Source organism: Hyaena hyaena, unplaced genomic scaffold (assembly GCF_003009895.1).
Source record: "Hyaena hyaena isolate Hyena2069 unplaced genomic scaffold, ASM300989v1 scaffold_132, whole genome shotgun sequence".
NCBI lineage: Eukaryota > Metazoa > Chordata > Mammalia > Carnivora > Hyaenidae > Hyaena > Hyaena hyaena.
The window spans coordinates 917,172-933,760 of record NW_024080764.1 but is presented as its reverse complement, the minus strand read 5'-3'; the positions used below and the strand labels follow the sequence as shown (position 1 = coordinate 933,760).

Genomic DNA, 16,589 nt, shown 5'->3' with positions numbered 1-16,589 from the left:
ATCTTTAATATTAAATCGCTATTCTATGACCAAACGACTTTTAGGTCTTGACTGATCTTATATCCTTAATTTCCAGGGGGTAAAAGGAGAATTTTCCCTTAAGAGTAAAGCCTCGTTCAGAAAACAGAATTTTTATTCATCTGATAATACAGTGGTGAAATGTTAAGACAGCACAAGTTTGTGACTAAATGAAGTAACTTTGATCACACAATGAAAAAATAAAAGAAATCAACACAAGAAAGAATGACGTATTTGAGAACATTTTTAATAAATAATGTGACAAAATTACTTTTCTGATTATTGGTTTTCAGTATGCAAAATTATGGCTAAAAATAAGAGGTTTCTTACATGAACATAATGAAAACATTAATCACATGGATTGTTCCCTTAGTGCTGCACACCCTTTCTATGTAACTTTCAAATTAGCTAAGTGAACACATTTAGTTTTTGGTGAACACCAGCTGTTTCTTTGTGGTTCAGTTTGGTTTGGCTTTGTTTTCCAGTGGGGTCAGGCCTGATACCTGTGTATGAATAAATGTACATTTTTTTTCTTCAAATAGCACCAATTATCAAGTCAATGAAATTCATATAGCAACAAAAAAGGATCATAAAAATCTACAGTCAGAGGGCATCATTTGGCAATTCAAAGCAAGTAATGCCTCTCTTTGAGCTTATAAGAAAATCTTATAAGTTTCAACATTGGCCACAACAAACTTAAACCTTTTGTTTTTTCTTTAAGTCCAGGAAAAGTAAGAACCTTTGGGTTCACGGCCCACAATAAAGTATGCACGTTACTTCACCACCTGTCATCATTCAAATATTCCAAATACAAACATAGAGCATTAACAAAACAGGTTAAAAACGCTTCTCAACACTTTTTTCAATAAGACAAAAAAGGTTAATAGTTACAATGGTTTACAAATAAAGTTTAGTGATTGTGCTTTTAAAACCAAAAAAAAAAAAAAAAAAGATTAAAAACAGTGCATTACAAAAACAAAAATCAAACTTCCTTAAGTGGAACTTCCGCAAGTTGAACTGACACTACCAGAAGAAATTTAGGCCAGTTAAGATAGGGATGTCCTATTCAATTGGTCATTAAAAAAACATCCATTTGTTTGTAATATGCATTTATAATTGCATTTGATTGAAAAATAGAACAAGGTTTTTTTGCTAGGCTTACTTATGACAATGACTAGACAGCCAGAGATCCCACTGGCTTATCCCGACATATCCAAAAGTATATTTCCAGTAAGAATATACTTCAGTGATTGAAATGAAGACAAAATAAAGTACCACCAGGGGTTGCAAAGAGTATATATTTACAATATTTCTACCCCCATTCAAATTGACTTGTGGTTGTTCTGCATTTATTACATTTTGTTTTCTCCCAGCAGAGGGTGGTATGAAAGACTGACTTTAAAATCGTGTTAAAATGAAATATGTTTTAATTTGCAGTAGCAGTTGGTTATAGAAAGATTATATCTTGAGAGCCCTTGCCATGAGGTTGATTAATCAATGTTGTATCTTTGATCAATACTTTGCTGTAAATTGGCTTGGTGTATAAGCAGTGCAATGCCATATCTCAGGGGCAAAATGCAAAAGAACAGTTTTGTTCTCTCTCGCTGGCTGATAACTGAAGCAAGAAGTCAAATACTTCCCTTGCTAGAAATAAAAGTATAAAGGTTTGTTCCAACAGTGAGGGGAAGAGGCAAGTTCTTCATAGGGATAAGGATCAAACAACAACAATAAAACTCCAATAAAATTTTTAAAAATGGTATTCCAATAAGAGGAATAAAAATGACAATTTTTACACTCTGATTGCACTGAACATTGTATCTGGCGTCGTGTGTTATCAGACCAGAGGCATCTTGAGTGATAATTTTCACATTGGATCACACAGGCCTCTCTGGTCGTCTTCAGCTTTCAGTTTCCTGTAAGAGAGAAGTTTTGGGTAAATTTGAAAATAAATCTTAGAGTACAGTCTTATATTTATATGGATGTATATGTTTTTGGGCTTATAATTTGTGTTTCTTCCTTCATTCCCTGGCATATGTTAGAAAGTGCTCATGGCAACTAATTCATTTGTCTTTAGCTGGTTTTGACAGAAAATCCAATTGTTCTCTACAAGCACCAACCTGTGTGCTACACCATGTTGCAGTATTGGGGTATGTGGTGCAGGGGAGAGAGGGGAAGCAGACGGTGGAGTTCTCTACCTACCCCTGCCCCTACTCAACATTATAGCTCAAATTTTATTGGTTTCAGTATTAGAGTTATGTATGGTAACTTTTTGTCCCTGAATAAAAGCTCTTCTACTTAAAAAGACAAACACATCTTGTAAAACAACTTCTCATAACAACAATTGAAGGAAGAAAGTCTTCTTATTCCAAAATTCAAAATCAACATGCTTTGCGTATTATAGGGGATTCAGTTAGATATCATTCCTGAAAATTTGTCATCTTCTATCCTTAAAAGTTTAAGTTGAACATTCATTTAACAATCTACTTGGGATTAAATATATTTGTAAGAAGAGAAATTTGTCCTCAACTTGTTTTTTTTTAATTATTATTATTATTATTTATTATTATTAAATGGAGGAAACACAGTCTTAAAATTGGTTTATTTTGACTTACTGCCAAATTCTATCTTGTATTGCTATCTATAAATTCCAACGAAGGAGTTTATATTTGACTCAAGAAGTGTTCTTGTCTGGGAATGTTAATGTCAAGGATCATGTTCTCATTTGCAGAAGAGTGAAAGTGGAAGACAGTTGGTCCAATCAGTTAGGTTAACCCCAGACATTAACAGGGTGGCAGATAACACGGGCTGAGCACTCCCATTTACAACCTTATAACTCTGTCACCTTGCTGGTTTTTATGCTATATATTATCTAGAGAAATGTACTATACAATCTATCATCTAGAGAAATAGTTCTTATTTCCTGACAACATGTTTGCCATATAAATTTCTTATAGGAATATCTGCAGATAAATATGAACTCTAGATCTAAAAAGAAACTGTTATCACCATTTAAAATGTTGGAACACACTTCAAGAAAATCATTAAATCCACAGAAGTTTAGTCTCTGGTATCACTAACGTTAGATTTTGTGGTAAAACAGTAACACTTCTGTGGCCTGATAGATATTTCTAAGTTTAAGGCTGATTTAGTAACTAGCATAATGCTGAGAAACTTGGAAAAAAAAATTATAGATACCTCTAATTCTTCATTATTATCTTCTCCTCTTTCATATCCTCCAAGAACCTGCATTTCTGCAATATTTCTTCGACCTACATTTGCTTGTTCTCTTTGTCTGCTTCCTGATCCTCTTGATGACATTGAGCTTGAAGAACTAGGATCTCTGGGATTATTTGATGTCGGGAAAGTAGGTCTACAGTAAGGTAGAATATCCTCTGTGTAATGAAATATGGTAAATGCATATGAACACCATTGTGCATTTTCATTGTATCATCACTTATGTCTGTAGTTCTGAATGGGGAAGCGCCAGTGTTTTTGAGGAATAAGTGAGGACATTTTATAACAATAATTAAAAGGCAGCTTTCTCCTGAAAATGAAAATAACAAGTCTTTTTGTCTTCCTGGTAGTGGCTGGAATTCAAGCTGGTTTCACTCACAGGCTCCTGACTCCCTCAAACTCACTTGGGACCAATATCATCAAAAGAGGTAAAGCAAACCTGGAGTCAGACTTAGCTTCCAGTTCTATCCCTCACTATGTGATGCCCAATTATGTTAGGCCTTAGTTTCCACTTTTCTAAAAATTAAAAAAAAAAAAAACATTAATAATATCTACACCCAGAGGAGCCTCTAGCATTGCTGTAAAAACAGAGGAGGTAGCGGAATCCCTATGCAAATTATGAAGGATCATTTTAAAGCATTGATCAAACAAAATTGATAAAAACAAGGTCTAGTTTCCTCAAACTACCAAAGCAGAATGAAGCCCAGGTTCACTTTCCAAATAACCTCCATCTTAACATTGCATTTACACTGTGGAACCTTGAATCTCAGAAGCATGCCTTCGTTGCTAGCACAAAACACAAGGCACTCTAATTAAACGCCATCTTCTGAATTTCTATCTTCTTACTGCTTTAAATTTGGCGTTGCTTATATTGATGCATCCATCAGTTGCTCACTTCTCTCCAAAGCCTGTCCACTCCACCCTTTGGACACCAAACACATGAAAACCAACTCTTCTTTACTCATTTCCCCTCCCCCGCCAAATGCTTCTTTTTCTGTCCACGCTGCCTGAATGATTTCTCCTGAGATTCCCACACAAGTTCTCTCCGGTAGAATGAGGAAGGCTTGTCTCTATCCCAACAAGCACCAGTTCTAAGTCAATGTGCCCTAAACAATTGCACAAAACATTCTCTTCCTGGGAGGGCCGACCAGCCTACTTATGTCACCTGTTTAGTCCTCCTTGATGGCACCTTTCTGCACCCATTCTACTCACTACCACTTCTACCCACCATCCAGGTTCTGACTCGCTGGGATCTCATGGTCCATGAAGACCACTGTTTCCGCACCCTTGCCTCCTAGCCCTGGAACTCATGTGACCTTCATCTTTGTCCCTGTTTTGTCAATCTTTTTTTTTTTTTCCATTGACCACAATTTTGGTCAAACTACAATATAAAATCTGTCTCTTGCTAAAAACTTTCCTGTTAAGCCTGCGCTCTACATGAATCAATACCTTCTTCCTGTCCTTAATGCTCAGCAAAGCTTCTTAAATTTAGACACAAGAGTGGTAGACACAATTCCCATTTACTCGAATCCCACTGAAATCTATGTATGACTACACTGGGACAGAAAATTCACTGTTGACTTTGATATCACTAACCATGTTTCAGTCCTTATGTGTCTGGACTTCTCACTATCTTCATCTGGAAACCACTATCAATTTAAACATCACTATTCCCAGCTTCTAGTTCTCTTCCCTTCCTGGGTAGTCTTCTGTGGGCTCTTCTCTCACACGTAGATGCCCTGTAGATGTCCACTTTTACCCTAGAGTGTATATACACATTTTTTCCCCACTCACCTTGGGTAATTTCATGCAGTCTCACAGACTGTAACCTTTTCTAGAATGTAACTGTCATGAGGGCAGCTATTTTTGTGTGCTTTGTGTTTTGATATACTCTCAGCTTGTGTGTGACATATAACAAGTCACTGATAAATAGTTTTGAGTAAATAAATGAGTGGATTTGATTATTTTATCATGATAAATCATTAATTTATATTTCCAATTTTTGAACTATGTTGAATACTTCTACTTCCTCTAGCATCCCTCAAACTCACTATGTTGAATGCTGACTTCATCATGTCCACTCCTGTTTTCCCACCTTGTCTTCCCTAATATAGTTAATGACAACACTCATTGTTAAGAAAACAAAGACAGAAAACTGAAATCATTTTAGAGTTTTCCCTGCCTTCCAACAACCTTCTGGCACTCCTTAAATGTACTTTTTCCACACATTCAAATATACCCAGATGAGACTGACTTTTAACACAAAAAATGTTAATCTTGAATTTTCCCAATCGCTCATCTCTGTTCCTATGGCCTGGTTTATATTCTCCATATCTCCTGTCCAGTAGTTGTAAATATCTTCTAATAGATCTCTGTGTCTTGAGTTATCCCTCTCTAAAACATATTCACTCAGCTGCCTTCTTATAGGAACTATAGGTATTCTATGACTTAAATTTACATTTTACCTCAAGAGCTTCCCCTTTGGAAAGTGGGTGATGGGCACTGAGGAGGACACGTGTTGGGATGAGCACTGGGTGTTATATGGAAGTCAATTTGACACTAAGTTATACGAAAATAAATAAATAAATACAAGACCTTCTCCTTTGCCCACCTTTACTGTCTAGTCACACTGAATGCCTTATAATCTCCTCAATGTACCTCAAAGCTTTTCACGCTGAGCTTCTCTGCCAGAACAATCTATCCACTCTTCTCACTCAAGTTAAATTCCACCCACCCAATCCCTCAGCTTATGTGTCACTTCCACCAGGAAAGATCAAGAAGTCTTTTTCTATCTTATATCCCCACAAGACTGAGCTAACTATTCCTTCTCTGGACTCTCAAATATCACGGCATCATAAACGTTGTACCAAATACAATACATCTGTGAATCCATAGATTACCTGTCTCCATCTCTGACTATAAACTTCTTGAGATCAAGGTTCATACTTACACATAAATCTCAAGACCACTACAATGCTTTACAACACAGTGGATGTTTGATATATGTAGAAATAAATTGAACTAATTGAGGTAAATGTTAGCAAAAAAATCAGTCATTCAAGTCCAAAAGACTACTCTCTTTAATTAAAAATGACCATTTATTACACATGTAAATCAGGGTGCCTCTTTCATTTTAAATAATGTCAACTGAATTATGAAGGTGCGAATTATAGCAATGCATAGAAATGATCACTTAATAACATATATACACAGAGTTATGGTTCAAATATGAATTTGGGAAGGCAAGACATAAAATAATAATTTGGTCAGTGTAGCTCGGTGCTCTCCATGAAACAGGCTCCTTTGTTTCTAAATTAATAGTTTCAGCAATAGTTCTTTGGTTAGAAATATTTTTATAAGATAAAGGACAACTTCTTAAAACTCTAAATATGGATAAAATAATTTCATCTCTTTGTTCTAATTCTGTAAACACCAAGATCTTTCCACATTTGTAAATTTTTTTTTTTTTCCCTGAAGAGTCCCACCTGCTTTAGAGGAAGCTCACTCGTAGCAGCAAATTGGTTTATACTTTTAGGCCACATATAAACCTCATAATTTATGTCATGACTTTTTATTTATAAGTCACTTCTTGGAGTATAGAATGGATAAAAAAGTCACAGTCAGATAACCTTTTGCTTAACTGATAAAAAGCAAGCTAAGTTTTTCAACTTTGGATTGTGGTAATAACACCACCAAGTACTTTGTACTCATATAGTGGGGGCCTCCGCCTGAAATGCAGTTTCATTCCTCACTTTGCTGCTGATTCCGTGCCTGGGTTAGGAGTTCAGGCTTCCTGCCACACAAGAGAGTGAAACTGACTCCCATCTTGAGAGGAAGTTGCTAATGACCGAGTGCCCATAATAAACAGAGTAAGAGTCTGATGTGTAATTACACCAAAACATATTAAAATATAGCAGTAGTTGTACTGACTTCTAAGATTCATTACCCTACCACTCTCTTTTGACTCTGATCAATCTTCCCTTTACTCTATTTCTTTCCCCTAAATGGTTTCTTTTCCTTAGTCTATACTAATGCTCAAAACACTACCCTAAAGCACTACCCTACAAATTCTGCCTTCCTGGAAGACTTGTTCCCAACCTCTCTCTCTTCCCAGCCATCTGAAAAGAGCTCATCACTTCCCTTCCACAGTGTCCATTTACTTTACAACCCCCTAAAGTCTGGCATCTATTCTGACTACACTACTAAAATTAGGTCTTCTAATACCACCCACAAATAACATACTGCAAAATCTGTAGGCATTCTCTCCCGAACCCCCACCTCCTGTTGATATCCAACTCATTTCTGTGTGGCATTTTAGATTTCATCCTATCTTAAAATTTCCTCTTCCATTCTTTCTAGGAAACTATCTTCTCTGGCTCGGAGATCTTGATTATTTTAGATCTCTGGGTGGATCCATCTCAGTTTCCACTATAAAAAGTCATTCTTGGGCCTAATCTTTAAATCTAACCACTGCTGAGTATTGGTGCATTGAAAATGGCTCACACGTTCTCAGAAAAAGAAGAGTCCCCAGGCCTTCCCAGTTCCACATTCACGGACTTCGTATTAGCAGCTCAAAACCAGCCACCTTGGGAGTAACTACCCAACAGAAGTAAGCAAATGGCCACAAATTAGGGTGTTGCTCTGCTTTCCTCCCAGAGAATTCATTGCTCAGCATGAACCGATATATAACTGCTGATAATGTAGCCTTTGTAATTCACATGATTTTATACTCTGTGTTGATGTTGCTAAAATCCAGTCTCTACTCACAACCTTTCTCCTGATCTTTAAACTCAGTTCTCTAAAGTCTTATTGATTTTCTTCATATCTGTGTTCTTGTCAGCACCTTAATCCATTCAACACTGAAATTCTTTTCCCTTAGAAATCTTTTCTGTTTTGTTTTGTTTTCCTACATTGGTTAGTACAATTATGTTCCACTAGTCAGCAGGGCCATCTAATTAGCATTTGAGGAAGCTCTGCTTTATTCCATAATTTCATTCTATTTTTCTACTTTCTATTAGTCACCAATTCCTATCGGTTCCAACTCTGACATGCCAGTGGAGGCTGTTCTCTCCTTTTTTATTTTTCCCCGCATACCTATTTTAATTCACTGTTTTCATGTTTTACACCTAGATATTTTACAGTGATCTGGTACCTTAATCTCCTAGATTCCACTCTCTTCCTTCATTATAGAGTGCTGCCAATTCTTTTTCTAAAAATCTGATTCTGTCATTTCTTGCTCAAAATTCTTTGCTGGCTCACCACGGACCGTATCATAAATCTCACAGTCTAGAGTCATATTCCCAGCCTTCCCAATCTGGCCCAACCACCTCTCTATTTTATCTTTCACTGATTGTGCCTAGTCTCAAGCACCCTATTCTCTGGCCAAACTGGAAATCAAAGTTCTCCCAAACATAGTTTTTTACATCTACATGTTTTTTATCCATTTATTTCCTTTGCCTGCTATCCCCTTCTCTCTGGTAAACATGTTGAGATCATGCTTTCCTTTAAAACCCAACTCAACTGACACGTCTCCAAGGAAGTCTTATATAATGTCATGCATTTAATTCAATTATATTATAATTATTTGAGTCCATGTTTGTCTACTCTATTAGAGAGCAAATTTCTAAATCTTACCACTTTTCATATGGTCCAAGAGAACCTACAGTGTAACTCGCAAACATACGTTCAATCTATATTTATTTGCTGTATGAATGTATCAGTACCTTGAATGAGGTGAGTCTTTGCTGGTGGAAGGTCGCGTTTTGCTGCCTTGTTTCCTCGTCCTTTCCCATCATTTTGCTGTTCCTGTGCTTCTCTGGTATCACCTGGATTTGTTCTCATATCTGTAGCTTGTCGTCCATCCAATACTTCTCTCCCCTTGTAGCTGCCTACTTTTCTATCTGATGATCTGTCTGTTCTTGCTTCTACAGAAGGTAGTTTGGGTACCATTACAGGTCGTACCTCCAGCTGTGCCTTGGATTGGACAGTGGGTGACTTTATAGCAGGTGGTGGCACCGGAGGAGGTGGAAGATCTAGAAAGAAATATTTAAAATATTGTAAAAGTCTTCCACTTCCACTTCAATATTAGTACTATCATTGGAATCACATTCAATTGTGAGGTAATATATCTTAAATGAACTAGAACAATTGAAGGCAACCAAGGAACAAGAAGATCAAAAATTTCAATCTATTCTTGTTGTTATACAGCACAAAAATAGTGAATCACAGAGCTGGGACTTAGAGATTACCTAGTCACGGGATATCTAATATGGGCATATGTGCTCAAATGGTCTCTCCCCCAACCACGACAGGCCTTCTTAATTGATTTCAGCAAAATGTGGCTAGTCCCAAATGCATACCCTTACTCTTCAGGCAACCACTTCAAATTGATTGAGGTTGGCACTTGAGTTGAGACATATTTGCCATCTCTAATCGAGCCTAAATCCCTTCTCATTCTGTAAAAGGGTACTTTGAACACATGAACTTTAAGTTTTCAATCTCAAATCTAGATATGATCAGAACTAGGACCAATGCCCTTAGATTCTTAATTTCTGGCTCGGTGTTCTTTATATTATTACATTCTATTTTGTGTTTATAATCTACCATCCATTGATGGTATCTCTGCACTTTTTATTTGCACCCAGAGGTTTTAAACCAGATCATCTCTTGTATAACTGGAAGTTAATTTCATCGACCTATCACTATATACATTCTTTATGCACACATTATATATAATACAACATCTTATACACATACTTAAGGATAAAGGTAGGCAAAAATTTGATATCTAGAAAATTTATATTCTTTAAGGGGTGTTATCTTTGACCCCTATGTACATTTTAGGGAACAGAAACAGATATCCTAATAATAGTTGGTAAGTTAGAAGAATATGAAGAGATTCTAGTTTTCGGTTGTTCTGCCTTTAGTATAGAGGCTGCGTTAAAAGGAAAGACTTGAATCCAATTTGTAATAGCTCAGGAAAGTAATGATAGAGGATGGGACTGTAGTGGTGGCTGTTCAGATGAAGGAATGTATCTGAGAGAGGTTAAGAAAGAAAAGTCAGTATCACTTAATGATCAATGGACTATAGCAGGGAAAGGAAAGGAAAGACTCTAAGATGACATTTATGATTTTTTACCACAGTTCACTAGGTGGATGAGAGAACCTTCACTGAAGATAAGGAAGGACGGGATGGGAAGAGATGGTCCTCAGAGGAAGAGGTGGAGTTCAGTTTTAGAAAAGTGAATAGGAGGAGCCTTTGAAGCACCTAGACAGAGATGTCCAAAAGGTTTTTGTACATAAAGTCTGAGTTTCAAGAGAGGTCAAGACCAGAGGTATAGAGATTTAGTAAATATCAGCATGGCTTTTTCAATCATGACTTCAGATATGGCAATGTTTTCATCTTTGGATAGGAATACCTAAATGATAGAATAAATCAACTAAAAAGTGTTTATAAAGCATGTATTAAATGCTTAGTATTAAAAAGTTAACATTTTCAACAAAAATATGCATTTACACTCTAAAAATAAATCAAAAGTCCATAGGAACTTGAAAGCACAATCCCTCATATATCTCCATTTCAAATCCTCAATATTGATTATGTGGAGGTAATCAGTTTGAATATTTTTGTATAGCTCATTCCAGAAATTACTTCTACACACAAATCAGGCCTACCAAGTTGCATCATTGGTCACTCACATCAGGGACAACATAAAACGGTCACACGTAGGGTTGTACGGTGCCAGTCTACTCCCCCGTGTGGTGGTAAAAAGTACCACATGCAAATATACAGCCTTCCTCTCGTTTTGACATAAGGAGAATTGCACTTTTTTCACCTGTGTAGTGTATACATTTCCCTATACATACCTACAACTCTACCTCTTTTTTTTCAAAACTTTTTATAATGCTTTGTTTTACGAATATATTATTATTTATTCAGCCAATCTGTACAGAGGAATATTTAGGTTGTTTCCATGTATTTTACCGTTACTGACAATGTTCTGACTATCATGTACATATACCAGCATGAGAAATTCTTGAATAATAAAGTTATGTCTTAGAAATTCTTAATATAATAGCAAATTAAGAGTTCTAGGACACAGTGTTTCTTATTCTCACATTTTTTAAAAAAAGGAATTAATAAACTTTGTTCCAAAGTAGCTATAAGATTTTTTTTAACTAATATTATTTTGACATTACATGCTAAAACTAAGGCATTGGAATTCACTCTATTGGTTTTTGAAAGCAGAAATCTTGAGGTACCACCTTCCTACCAGCTATTTTACTTAGGACTCCATTATGAAAAGTGGCCTGTCCATCTTTTACTTGCATTTTTTTTGTTGTTGTTTTTAGTTCTCCTGGCTCACCATGTTCTAGTTTCATATAAATAACCTCTAAACATTACCTAAAATGGTGGTCAAAGTACAGCCAATGCATTAACTTTCTCCTGATTCTGCTAAATAAAAAAAAATTTTTTTTTGCCTTACAATATATATTACCATTGTGCCTGAGATTCTTCTTCACTACTTTAACGGGTTTTTTAAAAAAATAATACTTAAAAAAAAAAGGTACCATCATGACAGTCTGCCCTCATCTGCTACTTGCTTTGTAAAAATAAGTTAAAAAGCAGACTGTCCTGAGGAGCTCAAAGGCAAGAGACCCAAGGTAGAGCGTTCTACGTTCAATCTGAGCCTGGGACCGGCAATGAAAAAGGTGGAAAATCTGAGAGCACACCTGGCAGCAGATGGAGTGAGTGGCTTCAGGCTCACTTCTGCACCATCTCCTTGCTGTAGACTTAAACCCCAAACTACAAAGGATTATCAAGCTGGCACAAAGGAACTGCCACTATCATCGAATCATAAAATGCCTGGGCTCATCAGATACCAAAGCTGATAATTACCACTATTATAAGATCTACAAAATCTTGGGAATATATGACTCTCGAGACTCCATCTATTTCCAGATGCTCTATGACACAGGTAGAAAATGAGAAGAAAACCCAGTGGTAATTTTAAGAATTCTAACTTCCTATATACAAATGCTTCTGTGTCTAAGTGACAATGAGAGGTAAATGCTTGGAGGCTTTACTTCTTATACCATAGGTTATCAAATACAATTTTTTTTAGGTATTGTAAAATAATTATTGAGTCAAAGCAAGGATTATTATCGTATGAACGATTCTACGTTTCACAAAGTGACAAATAGTACTTTCACGCAGTTCATACCATGAGTAACAAACAGGATCATGCACGTGTTATATGTATGTACAGACTCTTTATATAATCATATAAACATCATTCTTTTTACAATACTTTCCAAATGCCAGCATAATGTGTATAAAGGAATATGTAAGAGCATGTGCATGTAGACAGTTTCTGCCAGCATTAACTCGCTATGGAGATCACTCTATTTACTTAACTGCTTAAAGTCCTAAGACCTTGTAATTAATGATAAATCAAGTCAAAATAACATCATTCCAAAGAGGGTGGTGAATTTATAATTTATGAAAAGTAGGGCTAGAGAAATAATGTAGATTTGGTTTTTAAATCAAGTATGTAAATGCATCAAAAGGGTTGAAAAGAGGGGGTGGGAAGAATCTATTAGAAGGTCCTAGAAATGCACTTATGCTTGGCTTTAACTCGCAAAGACTCTGACTGATAAATATTCATATATTTTAATCCTACCCTTCATCTGGGTGAAACTTGTAAGCGGCAAATATGAAATAAATGAATAGAATCTGCCTGTCACTGTGACTACAGTATACAGTACTCTGCTGGGCACTGAGTACTCCCCAGGTCTCTATGGGGGTACAGAATAAGGTATGGTCACAGTGGCGTGTGCCATAAGGAGGCTCAAGGGCTATTAGAGGCTGAATTGTGTCCCCTCAAAATTCACATGTTTAACACTAACCCCTTGTGCCTCAGATTGAGGCTGTATTTGGAGATAGGATCCTTAAGGAGGTAAAGTAAAATGAGGTCCTATACAAGCCAAGGAGAGAGGCCTCAGAAGAAACTAAGCCTGTTGACACCTCGACCTTGGACTTGTAGCCTCCAAAGTTGTGAGGAAATAAACTTCCATCATTTAAGCCACTAGTTTATAGCACTTTGTTATGTCAGCCCTAGAAAACTAATATAGCTGCTGACTGACAATGATCATAACAAACTACTCTTCATCAGCTCAGACACAGCCACTCTTTAGTCTTCTTTATATAGTTTACAAAAGTTCTATGAAGCAAGTACATAATTTGAACCATATTTTACAAAGTAAAGATGTTGCAAACTTAAAGCTGATATACTATATTCTGAAAATAGTTAATAAAAGAACTCTATTGATAGTCATCAAACTCATCCATCAGAGTTAAGATTTTAACCATCAAAAAACAAAAATTAAAAGAAAAACCCTCCATGTCTTACTAATATGTTTAATGCACATTAAAATTTTTTAATGTTTATTTTTATAAGAGAGAGAGAGAGATTAAACAGGTGAGGGGCAGAGAAAGAGGGTGATACAGAATCAGAAACAGGCTCCAGGCTCTGAACTGTCAGCACAGAGCCTGATGCGGGGCTTGAACCCACAAACTAGGAGATTATGACCTGAGCCTAAGTCGGATGCTTAACCAACTGAGCCACCCACGTACCCCATGTATAATGCACATTTTAACAACTGGCAACTCTTTAAGTTCTTTCTTCTCCCTTCCCCTTTCTCTTTCTGAATAAATTGTACAAGTTGTGTTTGCCACTGAGTTTCTTTATGAAATAGTCTATGATTTATTTTTCAAAAAATGTAGTGTAATATTTTGAGAGAATGACTTTGGTTTCCATGTCATAACCACTGCTAACAAGAATCTGTGCATTTCTCTTATTTGATGCATAAAGAAGTATTTGCATTTACTTGATTTTACTTAATCAATATGTATTGTGGGATATGTATAAAGTAACACACATATTTTGGTATTTTTTTCTTCATCAGATCAGAAAGTATCCAGAATTAAACTCAAGACTTTTTGGTACAATAAACATAACTAAGAGACAGATGGTTATCAAAATGCTGAAAGGAAGTTAAAGTTAAAATTTTAAAAATAACTTTAGTCGCATCTCCTCATTTTATCTATTTTTATGACTCTGGGAAAATAATTATTGGCTTCTACATGACTTTATATCCTATGATAATGTAGCATAATTGCTTTTGTGAAATAAACAATGAAAAATCCAAATAACACTTCAAATGAACTTTTTGGCTTTACCTATTTCAGTGTTCTTTAATATTCTAAAATTAACCTGGAAAAAATAACTTCGGTGTTTCATCTTTCAGTTTAACAGTTGCTATTCAGGGAGGAGTTAGAATTCACATTTAATTATTAAGCACTTTGAAAAACGTACTACAGAATGTGGAACAATAAATACAGATCACAATTTTCAAGCATAGTGTAGTCTGTAACTGTGATACCATGTCCTTTACCTTGGCACGTTCGCATGGTTTAACGCATTTTGGAAAAGCAACACTCAGCCCTAGAAGTCCCTCAAAACAAGCATAAGGAAGGTGGAGAGAGCCACGCAAAGCTGTAGGCCAGATTTTCTCCCTTATGGATTCTGTGTAGATGTGTTCACATCAAGGTTTGAGTTTGACCAGTCTTTCAGTCAGGAGCACTCTCTCCCAGATAATAAAAACTGATAGGACAGCCATAAAACTTGTAAAATGCCATTACAGGGGTCCCATAAATGTAAACCTGCCGATAGAGTTTGGGGATTTACACCTAGTGTTTGTCCCTTCATAGGGGCAAACAGGCACAAAGCCACTGTAATAACCCTTCAAAATCAGATAATATTCTGACAGCTCAGTTTCACTGACAAAAGAGTCCTGGGCAGAAGCCAGGAGGCCCAGGTGCGCTGTGTCATGGCAGTATTTAATGTAGTCTAATATCAGATAGATGCTAGGGAGAGAAAATACTCTGAATAAAGTACAGATAATAGCATGGACAGCCACTCATTGCAAAATTACGTGTGCTCATCATGCTGCGAGCTTTGTATTAAATTTTTCTGTCAAGTGGCAGGAATCACAGGCAGAAGTGCCTCAGAAAACCCTCCTTGTAACCTTGGATAAGGATCTATAATATTAGGCTTTCATATGATAATGGCAAATGATGCCCTTTTTGAAAAATTGCTGACCGGTAATGAAAGTCCTAATCAGATTGTGGTTAGAGAGGACCAGGAGGTGGGGGACAATGTCTGTGACACCCTTCTTCCCCCACCCCTTTAGCAAATTTAGCAAACTTGACAAGATGGGTGAGTCTGAGAGAATTTATCTTACATGAATTTCCAACAAAGCCCTTGGGGTTGTTTATAAAACGAGAAGGTGGCGGTTTAATAAATGCTGGGCCACCTGAGGCACTTTCATTAAAGGCTTTCTCTAGACAACATCATAATGTTTGCATTATTCTCTTGTGCTCCCTTGAGAATACAAGCGTTACCTCTTCAGAGAGAGTCGATATTGTATGTGAAGGCATGAAGGAAGATGATTCGATTTGCCTTTCGGTGCACAAAATAAACTAACACCACTATAGTTAGAATTAACATTCAAACACGTTTATTGTTTTCTACTTGAATGCAACATTCCAAAAGCAAAGCAAAAGAGAGGGCACGTTGGAAGATGTATCAGTGAATGTGATGAAGGTTGATTCTCTGTCATTACTTCAACTGCAGTAACGTTTGTTTGTTCACAACTACAAAATAACCTCTTAAAAATATTGAAAGTAAAGTGTATTTCTCGTTTCTTAAATCACCATCTCATTAGCAGTACTAGAGATGCCTGACGAGATACGAAAGTCCATCATTTCTATAAGGAATACGCAGCTTACCGTTAATGAATTTTTAATGTAAGTTCTAATGCCGGTGGACGCATTTTCCAGGCATAGAGAGCCAGGGAAAATGGGTGAGATTCATAGATGTTTTCATGCGTTTCAATGGACTTACCATCTGTGTAGGCTTCTCTGCGCAGATGTCCTGGCTGGTGCTTTTGCTTCTTGGCTGGCCTGGCCTTCTGCATTACGGCAGCACTCATGTTGCTGTCTGTAGAAACAGGGCTTGTGGGTCTGGGGCACTGGGATGCATGAAAGTGTCGGCGGCCTGAGTTAAAAAAAAAACAAAAAAAGAAAAGAAAAAAATCAGAGCCAAACTCATCAGTGAATTTTAATTATGCAATAATAATACAAAGAAAACAGTACAACTAGAAGCATCCCTAATTTCAAAAAATAGCTTTAAATAAACTAATCCAGCAAATAATAGGATTTCTGTCATTTTGCTTGACCCACCTACTGGGAAAAAAAAAGGTGCTGACAGCAT

At 36.5% G+C, this 16,589-nt stretch overlaps 1 protein-coding gene across 1 annotated transcript in view; it reads right to left on the bottom strand.

Annotated features, from left to right (window-relative positions):
- Nucleotides 1-262: 262 nt before the first annotated feature.
- ROBO1 (roundabout guidance receptor 1) overlaps nt 263-16,589 on the bottom strand; it is a 404,959-nt gene continuing 388,632 nt past the window's right edge. Inside the window, exons 27-30 of the mRNA XM_039237973.1 lie at nt 16,221-16,373; nt 8,976-9,284; nt 3,214-3,410; nt 263-1,931 (exon numbers count right to left, since the gene is read on the bottom strand). Coding sequence (XP_039093904.1) covers nt 1,917-1,931; nt 3,214-3,410; nt 8,976-9,284; nt 16,221-16,373 — 674 coding nt within the window. The 3' untranslated portion in view covers nt 263-1,916. The remainder of the gene's footprint in view (nt 1,932-3,213; nt 3,411-8,975; nt 9,285-16,220; nt 16,374-16,589) is intronic.